At 48.1% G+C, this 19,847-nt stretch overlaps 1 protein-coding gene across 1 annotated transcript in view; it reads left to right on the top strand.

The window, feature by feature from the left end:
• Positions 1-19,847, top strand: part of LOC117360717 (band 4.1-like protein 5) — a 166,879-nt gene that overhangs the window by 93,115 nt on the left and 53,917 nt on the right. The window contains exon 11 of the mRNA XM_033944960.1: positions 4,398-4,467. Within this exon, the coding sequence (XP_033800851.1) occupies positions 4,398-4,467 (70 nt within the window). The remainder of the gene's footprint in view (positions 1-4,397; positions 4,468-19,847) is intronic.

Genomic DNA, 19,847 nt, shown 5'->3' with positions numbered 1-19,847 from the left:
GTTTATTGTCTGCAGGAGACCCATCTTAATATAAAGGAATGACAGAAACTAACGGGTGGGTGGGTGAAAGAATGTTTTTTTGCTCCAGCAGAGGGTAAAAAAGCAGGAGTAGCAGTTCTTATAAATAAAAAGTGTATGGCCAATTTTAAGATAGTAAATTCGGACCCACATGGAAGATGGCTACATGTTGATATAAGTATGGGAAATAATGCCCTGACGTTGTTCAATATATATGCCCCTAATTCGAATCAATCAGAATTCTTTAAAAAATTGCAGAGTATGTTGTTACCACTGGCTGCTTCTAATTTAGTGGTGGCTGGAGATTTTAATGCTGTAATGGATCCATTAATGGATAAAAAACCAGGTAAAAGTATAAAATCTTTAGGTTTAGATAATTTGGTTCAATCATGTGATTTGAAGGATATATGGCGTATTCTTCATTTTAATGATCAGGAATTTTCATTTTGTTCACAGGTTCATAAATCATTTTCAAGAATAGATTATATTTTTATTTCATCACATAAGGTGCAGCAAGTGATTAAGGCTTCCATTGATCCCATTATCATTTTGGATCATGCGGGAGTATGGATAGATTTACAATTAGATCAATTAGAAAATAGAAAACCTCTTTAGAGATTTGATAATGCATTGCTTGTGGATGAAAAATTTTTGGAAAATTTTAAAACACAAATTAGTGATTTCTTTCAAATTAATTTAGTGGAAGATACATCTATTGAAAATGTATGGGACGCTTTTAAAGCAACTATGAGAGGTCATATTATATCATATTCGGCTTTTGTTAGGAAACAGATTAAAAAACAGTATATAGAGTTAGAAAAAGAAATTAAAATACTAGAAACTAAATTGGTAAGCAAATGGGAACATGATGTATTACAAGCTCTTTTGAAAGCAAAAGGTAAATATAACGAATTAGCTTCAAAAATGATAAGAAGAGACTTGTTTTCCAAACAGACAATGTATTATGGAAATTCTAATAAGGCGGGAAGATTATTGGCAAATTATCTTAAAGCAAAAAAAAGAAGAACTAACATTAATGGGATAAAAGATGATAATGGTATAATAACCAATCAAACGGATATAATTTTAAAGCAATTTCTAAAATTTGATAAGGACCTGTATTCTTCCGAGCCTTATTTGGAGAGGCAAAAATATGGTAAAAATTTTTTAGATTTAATTATTGGACCTAAGGTTCCTGATCATATAAAACGGAGTTTAGATGAACCTATATCATTAAAAGAATTAGAAACAGCGTTGAGATCTCTTAGAGTTGGATCCGCTCCAGGTGGTGATGGTTATACAGTAGAATTTTATAAAACATTTCAAAATGTCCTTTCCCCATATTTACTAAATTTATATCAGACACAACTTATAAAAGGTGATATTAAAGGTACTATGGCTGAATCAATAGTAATTGTTTTGCCTAAGCCAAATAAAGATCCTACTTTGGTTTCAAACTACAGGCCTATATCTTTAATAAATGTGGATAATAAACTTTTGGCGAAAATTTTGGCTTTGAGATTCGCCAAAGCTCTCCCACATATTATAGACACACATCAGACGGGTTTCGTTGCTAAAAGACATTCCTCTAATAACTCTAGATTATTGTTTCATATGTTAAATTTATCAAAAAAAATGGATGAACCGGCTTTTACAGTTTCCTTGGATGCAGAAAAAGCGTTTGATAGGGTAGAATGGAATTTTATGTATCAGGCTTTAGAATGGTTTGGTATAGGTTCTGGATTTATACAAATGGTAAAAACATTGTATAGCTTCCCGATTGCAAGATTAAATATTAATAATATGATATCTGACGGTTTTCAATTGCAGAGGGGAATTAGACAAGGTTGTCCTTTATCTCCTTTGTTATTTGATGTTGTATTAGAACCCTTATTGTTAGCAATACAGCAAGCAAGGGGGATACAGGATATTCCATATTCTGATATGGAATATAAAATTTTGGCTTCTGCGGATGATATTTTACTTTATTTGAGGAATCCAGAGTCTACCTTATCTTGTCTATTGGAATTAATTGATATGTTTGGCAAATTTTCAGGTTATAAAATTAATTGGAGTAAGTCTGAACTTATACCTTTAAATGTTCATTGTGTAAAAGGATTATTTGACGCTTTTCCGTTCATATGGAAAGAAGAAGGATTTAAATATCTTGGCATTCAAGTTAAAAATACAATTGAAGATACAGTAAAAGAAAATGAAAAATTTGTATTGAAAAGAGTTACAGAGTTATGTGAGCAATGGAATCCTTTACATCTTTCTTGGTGGGGGAGAGTTCAAACTATTAAAATGATGATCTTGCCTGTAGTTTGCTACCAAATGAGTATGATACCTATTTATTTTCAGGGGTCCTTTTATAAAAAACTTAATAGCATTTTAACGAAATTTCTTTGGCTTGGTAAAACGCATAGAATAGCTTTGGTATCTTTGCAAAAATCAATTAAGGAGGGAGGGGTAAATTTTCCAAATTTTTATAGGTACCATCAAGCCTATATTTTACGTCAGGGTATGTATTGGATCCTCCCAGAACTGATAGATAATGCACCGGATTGGTTATATTTGGAATGGCGCCTTATGTTTCCCCTAAATTTAGTTCATCTTCCAAGTATCAACATGCCTAGAAGATACAGAGAAAATAAGATATTAATGGATACTTGGAAAACGTTGAGGTTTATTAGTAAATTAACACCTGTCCCAATAAACAAGTCAACTAATCAGTCTTTATGGATAAACTCCAAGATTAAAATTGGCGGAGCTCAAATCCTTTGGAAGGACTGGATTATTGCAGGCATTAGATCTCTGAATGATGTTATTTCGGAAGGTAAACTGCTGGAATTTTCACAATTGCAGCATAGATTTGGTCTTAGTAAAAAACAAAGTTTTAAATGGTTGCAATTGAAGCAGGCCATTCAGGTTGGGTTCCCTGAATGGAAAACATTGAATAATCAATATAGTTTAGAGTTCTTATGCTTCCAAGCAGACTTCCTAGGGCATCAAGCCGCATTGTGGTATAAATTAATATCTGGATATTTGAATAAAAAACCAAAAAATGGTCTAAGAGACATTTGGAGCATTGAGATTAAGCATCAAATTACTGCATCTCAATGGCCACTAATTTGGTCTTGGAGAATGAGATGTACAGTGTCAGCATCTATGAGACAAACTTGGTTCTTTTTATTACATAGAGCTTTTTGGACCCCTACACGTTTGCAAAAATTAGATAGTTCTAAGTCCAATAAATGCTGGCACTGTAATCTGGAACCTGGGACGTTGGATCATTTACTATATCATTGTCCCTACATTAAAAGTTTTTGGAATGCAATTTTGCCACAAATTAATAAATTGATGGAAAATCATGTAGCAATATCATATGATACAGTGTTATTTGGAATGATGATGAGAAAAAAAAGTCAAATTTCACCAGAAAATAACAAGCTTTTACTAGTCATGACAGGGGTTGCCATTCAGCATATAACCAATAACTGGAAGAATCATAGTAACCTTAATTATACATTTTGGTGGAAAACAATTTGTCATATATTCAAAATGGAAAGAGTAATAGCAATACAAAGAGGGACATATCCTAAATTTATAAAAATATGGGGGCCATTGTACTGAATGAATAATAGGATTTATCTTCTTCTTTTCTTCTTTTTCTTGTCTTCTTTATGGCACACATGGAGGGGGGGTAGTGAAAATAATTTTACATAACATGTTATAATATGGTATACAATATGTATAAGGTGATTGGAAAGTACTTGAAGGGTGGGAGAGGGGATAAAAAAAATTTGTTCAGAATATTATGTAATAGATATAAAAGCGATATTGTGTATTCATTAGTTGTAACTCAATATTTTGTACACTTCATGTAAAATATGAAAATGAATAAAGAATTATAAAAAAAAAGACCTGTGATTTTGAAGAGAAGGGATTTTCTTGATTGGGCTGAAAGCTTTTCAGCGCCCCCTCGTACTGTTCCTCGCATAGTAATAGATGATGCTGGTAGACTATCTTACCAAATCTAATCATGTTAAAATTTGTGTAGATAAGTGTTTCTCAAGTCGGTCCTGGAGTCCCCCCTTGCCAGTCAGGTTTTCAGGATTTCCACAATGAATATGCATAAACTTGATTTGCATACACTGCCTCCATTATGTGCAAATTTCTTTCATGCATATTCCTTGTGGATATCCTGAAAACCTGCCTGGCAAGGGGGTACTCCAGGACCGATTTGAGAAACGCTGGTATAGAAAGGGGGGAGAGAGGGTTTAATAGTTTGCTTTGGTGAGGGTGCAGGCTGGGGGCTTTGTGAATGTCTGGCATCTCTGTTAACAGGGCATATGTATCTTTTTCTGTGTTTGCTGAAGGCCAAAAATCACCAAGTTGGATTTTAAGAAGAGCAAACTTACCCTGGTGGTGGTAGAAGATGATGAGCAGGTGGGTGTACTGTTTGGGGCAGAGAATTAATTGTACAACCCTTTAAAAATGTGTTTAAACATGTGGAGCGACCCCTGATTACCAGGGATGAGGTGTATGACTTTCAGAGGAGACTTCTCTTGAAATTGTTGTCAATGGAACAATAGCTTAATTGTTAGTGCGGTGAGCTGAGATCTTGGGAACTAGATTAAATTCCCACTGCAGCAGCTTGTGACCTTGGGCAGTTACTTAACCCTCCATTGCTAGGGTTACCAAATTGCCTCATTAAGAAAAGGAATGTGGCCACACACCATTCCGCCCTCAGTCCCACCCCCCACATGAACCTTGTCTCTTCTTCCTCGAACTTGAGGCCCCGTTTGGAGGGCTTCTGAGCATGCGCAGATGCGACTCGATGATGTCACATGCATGTGACATTGCGTTGCATCCGTGCATGTTCGGAGACCCTCTAAACCAGGGGTGTCCAACCTTTTGGCTTCACTGGGCCGCATTGGCCGAAAAAAATGTTTCTGGGGCTGCAAACGCTGCAGTAAGACACAGGAGGGAGCCGACAAGACGATAAACACCCGGGGGCAGCAAAGGAAAACACTGCATCGCCCTCGACCGGGGCCACACAGAATACTTCACTGGGCCGCATGCAGCCCTCGGGCCGCAGGTTGGACATCCCTGCTCTAGACACAGCCCCAAGCTTGAGGCTTTCCAAAACCTGGACAAACGGCCAGGTTTTGGAAATCCATCTGGGCACCCAGACAGTGCTCCTAAAAAGAGGACATGCCCGAGTTTTCCTGGACATCTGGCAACCCTATCCATTACCCCTAGATATAAAACTTAGACTATGAGCTCTCTGGAGACAGAGAAAATTCCTCCTTCTTTAGCACTCTCCAGACCAGTAGAGGTTAACTTTACGAATGGGTATATATCTAATCATGACCAGCAGGTGGAGACTGAAAACAAAACTTTGGGACAGTATATCCTAGCCCCTCCTCTCTATTTCCCTCAGTCTTCTTTCAGTCTCCAGCAGGTGTTGAGTGATCTGTACCCATCTCCCTTGGTAGGGCTGTTGGAATTTGTTTAGGGGGTTTATTGTCCCTGTTTTTAGCCGGACGGAGCTTGGGCGGACTCTGTTTGGGGGTTCGTCCGACCTCGGGGGTGTCAAACCCGGCGGGTCACGAGCGGGGTCCCTCCCCCCACTTCCTCCACCTCCCCACATTTTTTTAGAGGAGCCTCAGCAGTAAGCCTTGCCCCCTAAATCAAGCAAGGCATATTGCTTCGAGAGCCTGTGGAGTCTGTTCTGTAAAAAAAAAAAAAAAAATCCTGAGGTAGTGCTGGTCTGGAGGGTTGTATCCCTTTAAGAAAACTGTATTTTACTGTATTTTTTCAACTAACCGGCACTTTTTTGCAGCTAGGTCGCGTATGGAGCAATGAGCACTTCTAAAGGGAAAAAGTGCTCATTGTGCTCCAGACGCGAGACACTCGCGGCCGGCCTGTGCAAGCGGTGTTCAGGCCGGTGCGGTGGAGGAGCTCCGTCGGCAGCGGCTGCAGGCGCCCAGAGCTCCCCGCCGATGGTGCCTCGCGAGTCGGCAGGGAATGGTGGGGAAGCCCGGTCTTCTCCGTCCGCCCACGGAGGGATTCCCCAAACCGCCGACGGTCGGGTTTTAGAGGATTCCCTCTCAGCTGATTTTTTAACAGCTGATGCCGGCTTGCCTGCTTTAGCCGCTGAGACTATTCAGGTTTCTCAGCCGCTTCAGGCTATGGAGGGAGCTTTTTTGGCGGGAAAACCGCCATCTTCTCTGTCTGGCCCCTCCATTTTGTCTTCCACCTCAGGTGACCTTCCCCCTGTTTTGACTATGCAGGGGCAAGGTTCTGCTGGGTCCCCTGCTGTGGCAGGGAGTCCCTTGGGACCCTCGGGGGGTTTTTCTCCTGAATTTTTCTTTTCTTTATGCAGAGCCTATTTTCAGGCGGCTGGGGGTCCCGGTTGCGCCCAGGGGGTTTCGGGGGGTGGGTTTTCCTCCGCGCTCCCTGCGGCTTTGCCTCTTTCGTCTGGCGTGACGTCCCCTCCGCCGCCTCCCTTGTCCAAGCGTCCGCGGGTGTCGTGGGACGAGAATTTGTGGTCGGAGGAACGGGTCGGTCTGGAGGAGGACCTGGACCCTTCTGAGGAGTTCCAGGACTCTCTGGAGGGGACGGAAGCTGGCGGCGGGTTGTCGGATTTCCCGTTCTCCAGTGACGAGGCGTCCGTGGTGCGCCTTTTTCAGAAAGATGAGCTGCCTGACCTTATTCAGCAGGTTTCTTCAGTTTTGCGTTTTGAGGACGCGCCGCCGGAGACTCCGCGTGTGGGGGACCCCCTGTTACGGGGGATCCGTTCCGTTTCCCGCTCTTTTCCTATGCATCAGGATATTCGGGATATTATTCTGGAGCAGTGGAAAACGCCGGAGACGCCGTTTCGGCTGGCGCGCAGCATGGCTCGCCTGTATCCCATTCCTGAAGGGGATCGGGCTACGTTAGCTTCGCCAGTTGTGGATGCGGTGGTCTCGGCAATTTCCAAGCGGCATACCGTGCCTGTTGAGGGCGGTTCTGCCTTGCGGGACCCTGAGGAGCGCAAATTGGAGAGCATCCTTAAGCAAAATTTTCAGGTCTCTGCCTTTGGGGTCCAGGCGGCTATTTGTGGGGGACTGGTCGCTCGCGCCGTGTTTCGGTGGGCGGAGCGGGTCTTGGATCGAGAGTCTGACGACTGGTCTCTGGTGGATCAGGAGGTAGCGAAGATTGAGATGGTGGCCTCATTCCTCTCAGATGCTCTATATGACTTGGTGCGGATCTCGGCTAAGTCTATGGCTTTTGGCGTGGCCGCAAGGCGTGTGTTGTGGCTGCGCGCTTGGGCGGCGGATGCTGCGTCCAAAGCTAAGCTTACTAAATTTCCCTTTCGGGGGTCGTTTTTGTTTGGAGAGGACTTGGATAAGTTGATTCAGACTCTGTCGGACTCGAAAGTTCCCCGTCTGCCGGAGGACCGTGCCCGCCCGGCGTCTCGGGGGGGTGCGGCCCGGGGGCGTTTGCGGGACTTTCGCAAGTATCGCCCTGGGCGTGGGGCTGCTTCTTTCCAGTCTCCGGGATTTTCCCGGGGTCGGTTCTTCCAGCGCATGCAGCCCTTTCGGGGGGCCCGTCGGGGGGCAGGGAATCCCTCCGCCGGTTCCCTCGCTTCCCGTCCTGCACAATGACGCCTTGCCGGCGCCCCCTTTGGTTCCGGTGGGGGCCCGGCTGCGCGAATTTTTCCCCAAATGGGCCAAGATCACGTCCGATCAGTGGGTCCTGGAGGTGGTGCGGGACGGTTATGCCCTGGAGTTCGCCCGCTCTCTGCCGGATTTTTTCCTCGCTTCTCCATGTCAGACTCCGGGGAAGACGCAGGCTTTTCGCCAGACCCTTCAGCGCTTGCTAGATCTCAGGGCAGTTGTTCCGGTGCCCCCTCCGGAGTGGGGCACGGGCAGGTACTCCATTTACTTTGTGGTGCCCAAGAAGGAGGGGACCTTTCGGCCCATCCTCGATTTGAAAGGGGTCAACAGGGCTCTCAAGATTCCCTCTTTCCGTATGGAAACTCTGCGGTCGGTTATTCTGGCGGTTCAGCCGGGGGAGTTTCTCACTTCTCTCGATCTGACGGAGGCCTACTTGCATGTTCCCATTCGGGCCTCTCATCAGCGTTTCCTGCGCTTTGCGATCTTGGGTCGGCACTTTCAGTTCTGTGCGCTTCCCTTTGGGCTGGCCACGGCTCCTCGGACGTTCACCAAGGTGATGGTGGTCGTCGCGGCGGCCTTGCGGTCGGAGGGCATCCTGGTACACCCCTACCTGGACGACTGGTTAATTCGGGCAAAGTCGTTGCAGGAGAGCTCCCGGGTTACTGCTCGGGTGGTGGAGTTTCTCCGGTCGCTGGGCTGGGTGGTCAACCTTTCCAAGAGTCGGTTGGTCCCGGCTCAGCGTCTGGAGTACCTAGGGGTGCTGTTCGACACCTCCTTGGGGAAGGTCTTCCTCCCAGAGGGCCGGGTGAGCAAATTGCAATCTCAGATTCGCCTGATTTTGGCGTCCCGGTGTCCTCGGGCGCGAGATTTCCTCCAGGTCTTGGGGTCGATGGCGGCGTCCCTGGACGTGGTGAGGTGGGCGCGGGCCCACATGCGTCCTCTCCAGTATGCTCTGCTCCGGAGGTGGTCTCCCCAGAGGCACGGGATGGATGTTCCGGTTCCCCTGCGAGGCTTGGCGCGCTGCAGTCTGCGTTGGTGGCTCCAGACCCCTCACCTAGTTCAGGGGGTGGGTCTGGATCTCCCGCAGTGGACGGTGCTCTTGACGGATGCGAGTCTCCTGGGTTGGGGGGCTCAGTGTTTGGGTCACTCAGCTCAGGGCACCTGGTCCGCGGAGGAGGCCGCCTGGTCGATCAACGTGTTGGAGACCAGAGCGGTCCGTCTGGCGCTGTTGGCTTTCCACTCCCTGTTGCTGGGCAAGTCGGTCAGAGTGCTGTCGGACAATGCCACGGCGGTGGCTTATGTCAATCGTCAGGGGGGCACCAAGAGCACTCAGGTGGCGCAGGAGGCGGCTCTGCTCATGGTTTGGGCGGAATCCCATCTGCTGGACCCCTCGGCCTCTCATATAGCCGGAGTAGAAAATGTTCAGGCAGACTTCCTCAGTCGTCACTTCCTAGATCCAGGAGAGTGGTGTCTCGGCGCCGAGGCGTTTCAGTTGATAGTGCAGGCTTGGGGGCAGCCCCTGATGGACCTGATGGCCACGGGTGGCAACGCCAAAGTGCCCCGCTTCTTCAGTCGTCGCAGGGACGGTCTGGCCGAGGGTCTGGATGCTCTGGTCCAGCAGTGGCCAACGGAGGGGCTGTTGTATGTGTTCCCTCCTTGGCCGCTGGTGGGCAGAGTGCTTCTTCGCATTGTTCATCATCCGGGTTTGGTGGTGCTGGTGGCGCCGGATTGGCCTCGCCGTCCGTGGTATGCGGATCTGGTGAGGCACCTGGTAGTGGATCCTCTTCCTCTGCCTCTCTCGGACGACCTTCTGATGCAGGGTCCCATTCCCATGTTCGACCCGTCTCCCTTCTGTCTTACGGCGTGGCTCTTGAAAGGGGTCGCCTTAGCAAGAAGGGATATTCTGACAAGGTGATCTCTACACTGTTGGGGTCCCGGAGGCTTTCTACTTCTCGGGCTTATGTGCGGGTTTGGCGTCTCTTTGAGGAATGGTGTCGGGCGCGGGGAGTGACCTCTTTTCGCGCTTCTCTGCCTAACATTCTGGAGTTCTTGCAGGATGGCCTGGATAGAGGCCTGGCTTGGTCTTCTCTCCGGGTTCATCTTGCGGCCCTGTCGGCTTTTCGAGGGTTGGTGTCAGGTCAGCGTTTATCGGCTCTTCCTGATGTGATTCGGTTTTTGCGGGCGGCCAAGTTGCTTAGGCCTCCCCTACGGCCCTCGGTTCCCTCTTGGGATCTTAATCTGGTTCTCTCTGTTTTGGTGTTTCCGCCTTTCGAGCCCTTGGACGACTGTTCTTTGAAGGACCTTACTTTGAAGGCGGTCTTTTTGGTGGCCATTACTTCTGCTAGGCGTGTTTCTGAGCTGCAGGCTTTCTCTTGTAGGGCTCCCTTCTTGGAGTTTTCTAGGGAGCGGGTCGTCTTGCGGCCTGTTCCTTCCTTTCTGCCGAAGGTTGTTTCTCCTTTTCATGTCAATCAATCGGTGGTTCTCCCGGTCTTGGGTGGTCGGGAGGGCTCTTCTGAGCAACGGCAGCTGCGCAAGTTGGATGTCGGTCGGGTCCTTCGCTCTTATGTGCAGCGGACCCAGGAATTCCGGAAGTCCGATCATCTCTTTGTCCTCCTGGCGGGTCCTCGTCGGGGAGCTGGCGCTTCTAAGGCTACTATTGCGCGCTGGATCAAGGAGACGATTGCTTCCGCTTATCTTCTGAAACAGCAGCCTGTTCCGGAGTTTCTCAAGGCTCATTCCACTCGGGGTCAGGCGGCTTCTTGGGCTGAGTCGTCGCTCGTGCCTCCAGTGGATATTTGTAAGGCTGCGGTTTGGTCCTCCTTGCATTCCTTTGTTCGTCATTATCGGGTCGATGTGCAGGCGCGTCGGGACGCGGTGTTCGGTGAGCGTGTACTGGTATCGGCCCTTCGGGGGTCCCGCCCATGAGAGGGACTGCTTTGGTACGTCCCATTCGTAAAGTTAACCTCTACTGGTCTGGAGAGTGCTAAAGAAGGAGAAATTAGGTTCTTACCTGCTAATTTACTTTCTTTTAGCTTCTCCAGACCAGTAGAGGTCCCCACCCTGTCTGTTGTTGTTGTTGTTGGGGCTGTTGCGCGGGCAGTTTTTGGTTTTTGCTGCGGGTTCTAGTATTTTTCTAGGGCCGGGGAGAATTGAAGAACAGCGGCTGTGGCTCGGCTGGCTTAGCTGGCGAGCTGTGGGGACATTCTTCCTTCGGGAATTTCTCCTCTGCATTTTCCAACAGCATTTTGGGTATGTTATTTGTTACTCCTTTCGGAGTATTGTTTTTTCTCTCTGTGGTTTTCCAGTTCTTGGTTCTGCTTGGCTATTCGGCAGACTGAGGGAAATAGAGAGGAGGGGCTAGGATATACTGTCCCAAAGTTTTGTTTTCAGTCTCCACCTGCTGGTCATGATTAGATATATACCCATTCGTAAAGTTAACCTCTACTGGTCTGGAGAAGCTAAAAGAAAGTAAATTAGCAGGTAAGAACCTAATTTCTCCTTATAATGTATACAGCGTTGCATATTTATAATTTTCACAATAATTTCCAAGTATAACAGACTTATACAAAAAGGTAGATTGAGCAAAGATGATTCAGATTTTGTACATCAAACTAAAAGGAAACTAAAACTATGTGCTAAATCTATCTCAAGTCCTCAATTAAAGATCCAAGATTATACATCAGAGTGATTTCAAGGAAAACAAAGACTAACAAAAGTTAACAATTCTCTAGAATTACGGCTTAACTATTGAGTGAGGGAAACTTTCCAAATACGGTATCAGTCAGTATTACACTTCTCTCTCAAGGCGTTTAAGGGATATGAAACTGGATAACTGTGAAGGTTCAAGGAAAACATACTTTAGAGACATATCTAATCACACTTGCAGGGAAATCTGAAACAGAAAACACCTCCTAACTCAGTCACTGCTGGTCTCAACATCAGAAACTGACGTCTCCTTTTTTGTTTCTCTCTCGAGACATCAGGGAACATCTGGATTTTATGTCCCAAAAATTCCTTAGATCTATTTTTGAAGAACATCCTTAAAATCCATTCTTTATCCAGTTGCAACGCTACTGTCAGCAAAAGTGTAGCTGGAGAACATCCAGAAGGGAGATAAATCCTTCTTCAGATATATCAGTGACAGAAGTAAAAACTCAGGCGGGATTGTACGTCTTAGGAAACCAGATGGAGACTATGTGGAAAAGGATTCTGAAAAAGCCCAACTATTAAATGAATACTTCTGCTCAGTCTTCACCCGAGAAGCACCGAGGCTTGGCCCTCAGCTACAGACAAGGGCTGACTCAGTTGACCTGTTTAGTAACTTCGAGTTTACGCCCAGCAGTGTCTACGGTGAGCTGTCAAAGCTCAAGGTTAACAAGGCAATGGGGCCTGACAACCTACACCCCAGGGTGCTTAGGGAGTTGAGTGATGTCTTGGCAGAGCCACTGTCAGCGCTCTTCAACCTCTCCCTTAGTACAGGCAGTGTCCCGTTGGACTGGAGGACGGCTAACGTCATTCCACTTCACAAGAAAGGTTCAAAGATGGAGACAGCAAACTACAGACCAGTGAGTCAAACATCAATAGTGAGCAAATTAATGGAAACTCTAATCAAACACCAATTGGATAAGATCCTGGATGAAGAGAATCTTCGGGATCCCCGTCAACATGGATTTACTAAAGGGAGATCATGCCAATCCAACCTGATCAGCTTCTTTGACTGGGTAACGGGGAAGCTGGATGTTGGGGAGTCCCTGGACATCGTGTACCTGGACTTTAGCAAAGCATTCGATAGCGTACCACACCGCAGGTTGCTGAGCAAGATGAGTTCTATAGGATTAGGTGACACATTGACGAAATGGGTTGGGAACTGGCTTGGAGGTAGGCTTCAAAGGGTAGTGGTGAACGGCACCCCCTCCGAAATGACGGAAGTGGTCAGTGGAGTGCCACAGGGCTCGGTCTTAGGCCCGATCCTATTCAACATCTTTATAAGAGACTTGGCAGAAGGGCTTCGCGGTAAAATAACATTATTCGCCGATGACGCCAAACTAAGTAATGTAGTGGGCAAATGCAAAACGGACGAAGATTCAATGTCAGACAACATGATGCACGACCTACTCCTACTTGAGTGCTGGTCTAGGACCTGGCAACTCAGCTTCAATGCCAAAAAATGCAAAGTTATGCACCTAGGCAGCCAAAATCCATGCAAGACTTATACCCTTAATGGTGAGATCCTAACAAGAACAGTAACAGAGCGAGACTTGGGGGTGATCGTCAGTGAGGACATGAAGGTTGCCAGTCAGGTGGAGCAGGCTTCATCCAAGGCAAGACAGATCATAGGTTGCATACGCTGGGGTTTCGTCAGCCGTAAGCCAGAAGTCATTATGCCATTGTATAGATCCATGGTGAGGCCCCACCTGGAATACTGTGTGCAATTCTGGAGGCCGCATTATCGCAAGGATGTGCTGAGACTGGAGTTGGTGCAGAGAATGGCCACCCGGATGGTCTCGGGACTCAAAAATCTCCCGTATGAGGAACGGCTGGATAAGTTGCAGCTGTACTCACTTGAGGAACGCAGAGAGAGGGGTGATATGATCGAGACATTCAAGTATCTCACGGGCCGCATCGAGGTGGAAGAAGACATCTTCTTTTTCAAGGGACCTGCGGCAACAAGAGGGCATCCGTGGAAAATCAGGGGTGGGAAACTACGAGGTGACACCAGGAAATTCTTTTTCACTGAAAGGGTGGTTGATCGCTGGAATGGTCTTCCACTGCAGGTGATTGAGGCCAGCAGCGTGCCTGACTTTAAGGCCAAATGGGATCGACACATGGGATCTATTCACAAGGCAAAGGTAGGGGAGGGTCATTAGGGTGGGCAGACTAGATGGGCCGTGGCCCTTATCTGCCGTCTATTTCTATGTTTCTATGAGAAGCCATAGAAGCATCAGATGTGTCCAATAAATTAGAGACATCTAATGGGGTCTCTCATAGATTTTCATTCCCAGATTTTTGTTGGTCATTTCTCTGTGGTAAATAGTCAACTCTTACAAGGAGAGGCATAGATTGTTCTGGTATATCCAAAATTTCTCTAAAGTACCTTTTAATCATCTCTATTGGGGTGACCACGAGTATTTTAGGAAAATTTAAAATACGTAAGTTATTAGCTGTACCCAAATTTTCAAAAGCTTCCACTTTTTTCCTTAGGAAAATGTTATCCATTATCAGGGCTTCTTGAATTTTTTTCCCTGAGGTCACTTCTGTAAGAATTTTTGTAAATCAGTTTTATGTGTCATAGTGTCTTGTTTTAAATTTGAAAGTTCTTTTACTTGTTCGTTTAGTCTCTCTCCTTGTTTGTTAATTTGTGGGTCAATTGAATTCCCAAGTTTTACTACCAGGTCCCATAGTGCATCCAGAGTAACTTCTGGAGGTTTAATTGCCATTGGAAAAAGTACAAGTGGTGAAGAGGAACTCTCAGCTCCCAGACATACCTCTTCCTCAGGCAGTCTCCAGAGAAAACACAGTCTCTCCAGGAGTCTCCCTTGGCTCAGACACCGCCTCTTCGGACGTGTTGAGCACACACGGACAGCTCGCTCGCTGAGGTTGCAGGGGCGGGAGTCTGACATCGGGACTCAAGGTGGTGTCTAGCCCAAGGAGATCAACCGCTGCGTCACTCCTCGCTGGTGTCTCCTGTGAGCGAGTTCCTGACTGCTCCGTTTCTCTCTGAAGTCGCTGCAGAAGTTCATCAATAGTGCCAATCGAGGGCACTGCAGAGCGTCGGGAGGAATTACCGATGCTTCTTCCCCTCCGTTTTGGCATAGTTTTGGCATAGTTACAGGAAAAATTGCAGGTAGGATTTGCGGCGTCTAACTCAGCAGTAAGCTGTAGCGGCCATCTTGGATCCTAGAAATAAATATTAATAAATATTGGCTGGTGAGGGAGATAGTCGGACATCTGATAAAAATTATTTTTTAAAAATATATTTAATCAAGGCAGTTAATAAGAAAAGGAATAAAATGGTTATTTCTAGCTATGGTTCAGTATTTGTATTTAGCTCAGGTCACGTCATGAAGAAAATGTTTTAATTTGGTGCATAGAGAAATTCTTACATTCAGAACTCATAAAGAAAACGCAAGAGAGATATTAAGATATTGGTGATTAAAACGAGGTTGGAAAAATCTATATACAGTACTCCCCTGATATTCGCAGGGATTCCGTTCCAGGAACCCCCGTGAATCTTGAAAAACCGCAAATACGGTTTTTAGCAAGGGAGACAGGAAAGGGAAGCCGGAGCGCCGGCGAGTGAAGGAAATCACGGAAGGGTTGGAGAGCACTCAGGTTCCGAAGAGGGGAGGTAAGGTTGTTCCAGAGCTCGGTGAATCTGAAGGGGAGGGAAGTCCCCAGTTTTTCTGGTTCTAAACAGATCCTTGAACTAGTTTGGTGAAAGCCACCATCATGGATGCTATATGCACTTTCATTCACACAGCTTTTGTTTCCACATTTCTGAACTAATTATCCAAAAACTCATTATCAGCCTGGATGTTGGCAGTGTTTTGAGTTGGGCCTGTGTGTGGGGAAAGGGGTGTGAAAGTGACTTGATTTGACTTATTTTGTTAATAAAATAACTAACTGTAAAGAGAAACTTACCAGCTACCAAAAGTAGCTTGTGCAAAATTCAGTGTCTGGCTTAGTTTAGAGACATTTTCAATTGTGCTGACTAAAGTGAAGACCTGTTAAAATACCATTAAAAGAATGTCAAAATTATGATGGTTCATGGTTTAAATAGAGCTGCCAAGTGACTCGGAGAAGATTCTCAAAACTTTAACGTGGTTGCTAAACCAGTTCCAGCTGGTTTAGCATTCATGTATTTTAGCATTCAATTATCAAAACGGCTTACTGTGGTCTTTTCTGAGCTTCCTTGCAGTTTCTGACTCTGCCATGCAAATGTGTTACAACGAGGTCATTAATATTTAAACGAGCACTCCGAGCGATTCTCTATTATCGCCGGGTGATTCTCTAACCTTGCTGTCCTACATTTGCAAGTAAAATTGTATGGCAGGTCTAAGTTGTCATAGCCTGAATTTCTGTTCAGTGCCTGAGCACTGATTGGCTCAGGCATTGACAGGAAAGAAAGGCTTGACAACCCAGACCTGCCAGAAAATTTTGCCGCTGCCAACCAACACCCCCCCCCCCGGCACCCCCTCCCCCAGCAACGGGAGGAATGCTCATTCCCTCCCACCACCAAGCAGCAACAGCTCCCCGACACCCCCCTCCTCACACCTCCTCCCTTGTTTACAAAGGCCAGTTGGAGGTAGCCAGCAGGCCCACCTCTTCAAAATGGCGGGCTTTTGCTCTGGTTGGCCCAGGTTGCTTAAGGTCCCTCCGATGGGGGTGTTGCTTGGTGTCGGTGGTGGAAGGGAATGGGCATCCCTCCTGCGATCTTCAATTTGAGATATTTTTTTTTTTTTTTTTTTTTTTAAAGTTCTTTATTCATTTTAAATTTCTTACATCAAGTGATAAATATATAATACATATAATTTTCAATATACACTTGAATATCCATCAATATATATTTTAATACAAACATATATAAAGACCCCTTTTGCAATAAATTATAAATCATCTGTTATTATAATATTGTACCCACCCTAACCCCTATTATATGATCTATCCTTGTGCTATGATATCTGATCTTTAGAAAAAAGAGCCAATGGTCCCCAGATTTTATTAAATTTTTTAATATAACCATGTTGTAACGCTATTGCTTTTTCCATCTTATATATATGGCAAATAGAATTCCACCAAAAAGTGAAATTTAATTTTGTATGATCTTTCCAGTTTTGAGTAATTTGTTGTATGGCGACCCCTGTTAATATCAATAAAAGTTTATTATTGTTTGCTGATATTGGACTCTGTGTTTATCCCAGGACAAGCAGGCATGATATTCTCACATGTGGGTGACGTCATCTACGGAGCCCCGGCGCGGACAGCTTTTCAAGCAAACTTGCTAGAAGTTTCAAGTTTGCACACTGCACCACGCATGTGCGTGCCTTCTGCCCACTAGAGGGCGCATCCCACCTCGTGGTCCTCAGTTCAAATTTTTCCGCGGAGCAAGAAAGCCCTGTGGATCTGAGCTCCAGTGTTTTTGCCTTCTAGCTGCCGCGTTTAGTTTGTTTATTGATCGGATTAATCGCGGTGCTGCTTTATTTTTCGTCCGTCTTACAAAAAAAAAAAAAAAAAAAAAATAATAATTGTTTTTCGTTGGGCTCCGGGGGCTCCCGGAAGCCTGAGCCGGGGAACGTCGGTCGTTCCCGGCCTTCTTCTTTTTCTCGTCGATGTCCCGTCCTGTTACGGGATTCAAGAAATGCAGCCGGTGTGAGAGACTACTCTCCATCACCGACCCTCACCGGTGGTGCATTGTCTGTCTTGGGCCCGAACATCCAACAGCCTCGTGTGATCGCTGTGCTACCTTCCAGAACAGGGCCCTCCGTCGCCGTAAGGCCAGAATGGCGGAATTGTTCGCCGTCGACGCGCCGCCCAAGGCCTCGACGTCGGCCCCGGCTTCGGCCCCGGCCTTGACCTCGGCCTCGGCGTCCTCGGGGGCCTCGGCGTCGCCTCGGCCCTCATCTTCGAAGCCGTCGTCATCGAAGCCAGCTTCGGGTAAGTCCTCTGTTCCATCCCCTTCAGCAAAGAAGCCATCCTCGAGTCAGGCCAAAGCGGGGTGGTCGACCCCGGCCCCGCATCGGACCTCGACTCCGCACACCCCGAGGGAATACTCGAGACCGAGGTCGCCCTCCAGGGAGTGTGCCCCGGACTCGGAACTCCCCACCTTCGTGGGGATTCCGGCCTTCCAGGATCTCCTTCGAGCCTTGATCTCATCGGAGCTGTCGGGAGCCCTGGAAGTGCTGCAGCGTGCTGCGGGCCCGGCGACGTCGACCTCGGCCGGGGCGCCCTCGGCCTCGGAGGCCCCGGTCTCGGCTCCCTCGACCTCGGGAGCCCCGGCCTCGGCGACCTCGGTCTCGGGTATTGCGGCCCCGTCCACCTCGGTCTCGGCCCCGCCCCGGACCTCGACCTCGGGGGAGCCTCCTGAGCGCAGTGTCCGCCCAAAAGAAAAGTTCCGCAGAGTGCGCCGACTTTCCTCCTCGGCTTCGGGATCTTCCCCGGACGCCTCGCCCTCGAGGCGACCTCGGACGAGGCGCCGATCGAGGAAGCCTAAGCGACCCCGGGGCTCGCCTCGGCGCGATCGTTCCTCGTCGTTCGGGGGCGAGGCGCTGCAGGTGTCGGAGTTGCGCCTCGATAATCCGAGGCTCCTCCGCTCACCTCGGGGAAAGTCTTCCCGCGCCGCCTCGCCGAGGAAACGGGAGAGGACCCCACGGACCCCGGGATCCTCCCCCAGGGACTCCCCTAGGAGGATGATTTCACCCTCCCCCTCGAGGGCCGTGGAGAGAGGATCCTGGGATTCAGGATCGGTTAGGAATCCTCAGTATTCCCATGAGGCCTCCCCCCGCTCCTCGGTGGGACGGTCGAGAACCCCGTCCCCCCAGGCTAGGCCGTCCTCCTTCTCATCTTTTGTCCAGGACATGGCCCAAGCCCTGGGGATTGACCTGATGGTAGGTTCCAAATATTCCAAGGAATTTCTAGAGGAACAGGACCTTCCCACTCCCCCTAGAGAGGTACCTAGACTCCCTCTCAACAGTGTCCTCCTGCAGACCTGGCTGAAGAACTTGTCGAGCCCTCTTACAGGCACGTCTGTCCCGTCAAAAATGGAATCAAAGTATAGGACGATTCCCCCGAAAGGGTTTGATAAGGCGCAGCTCTCCCACCAGTCCCTCCTGGTGGAATCTGCCCTTAAAAAATCACAGCCCTCACGGGTTTCTGCGGCGGTTCCACCCGGCAGGGAGGGGCGGACCCTGGACAAGTTTGGCCGTCGCCTCTATTCAAACACTCTGATGGCCACCAGAGTTCTAAATTACTCCTTCACCTTTTCCTCCTACTTGCGTGGGATGGTGAAGGACCTTCCTCAATATCGGAACTCGTTACCGGACTCCAAAAGAGCAGGATTCGATAAGTTTATGTCCAACCTGTCTCAATTGCGGTTGTACCTTTTCCATTCAGTGTACGACACCTTTGAGCTGGTTTCGAGGGTGTCGGCCCTCGCAGTGGCCATGCGCCGCTTGGCCTGGCTTCGCACCCTCGACATGGACCCAAACCTGCAGGAACGTCTTGCAGACCTGCCCTGTGTGGGGTCCGAGTTATTTGACGAGTCTTTGGAGGCGGCGACCAAACGGTTGTCGGAACAGGAACGCTCTTTAGCATCCCTGGTCCGCCCCAAACCTAGGCCCCCGCCACAGAAACCTTTCCGGCCTCCGCCGCGCCGGTACCCCCAGAAGTCGACCCCGTCCTTCTCAAGACCGCCTCCGAGACGTTCGTCTCAACGAGGCAGAGGGGGACAAACCCAAGCCCCGGCGCAGGGCCCTTCTAAGCCCGCGCCTTCCTTTTGACGGGCTGAGCGGACGGGGCGGGTTCCCCTCCGCACCTTCACCAGAACCCCTTCCTATCGGGGGGCGTCTTCGGTCCTTCCGGAAGGCATGGACCGCGATTACCTCAGACGCTTGGGTGCTCCGGATCGTCTCCGAAGGCTACTCGCTCAATTTTGTGTCCTCACCACCGGACAGTCCCCCAAGTTTAGCCTGGTGCAACCGGTCGCAACTACCGACCCTTCTGACCGAAGCCAAAGCTCTCCTGAAGCTTCGGGCGGTCGAGCCGGTCCCCAAGGACCAGTGGGGGACGGGATTTTACTCCCGTTACTTTTTGGTCCCAAAAAAGACCGGGGACATGCGCCCCATACTCGACCTCAGGAAGCTCAACAAATGCCTGGCCAGGGAGAAATTTCGAATGCTATCTCTCCCGGTCTTGTATCCTCTCTTGGAGGAAGGGGACTGGATGTGCTCCCTCGACTTGAAGGAAGCATATACCCATGTCCCGGTGCACCCCACCTGCCGAAAATTCTTACGATTCCAGGTGGGAGACCTACACCTCCAGTACAGAGTCCTGCCCTTCGGCCTGGCCGCGTCCCCACGAGTATTCACGAAGTGCATGGTAGTAGTGGCGGCAGCCCTGAGGTCTCGCGGGCTCCACGTGTTCCCTTACCTGGACGACTGGCTCATC

The sequence above is a fragment of the Geotrypetes seraphini genome, chromosome 5 (assembly GCF_902459505.1).
Source record: "Geotrypetes seraphini chromosome 5, aGeoSer1.1, whole genome shotgun sequence".
Classification (NCBI taxonomy): domain Eukaryota; kingdom Metazoa; phylum Chordata; class Amphibia; order Gymnophiona; family Dermophiidae; genus Geotrypetes; species Geotrypetes seraphini.
This window is presented reverse-complemented; position numbering and strand designations above follow the sequence as displayed.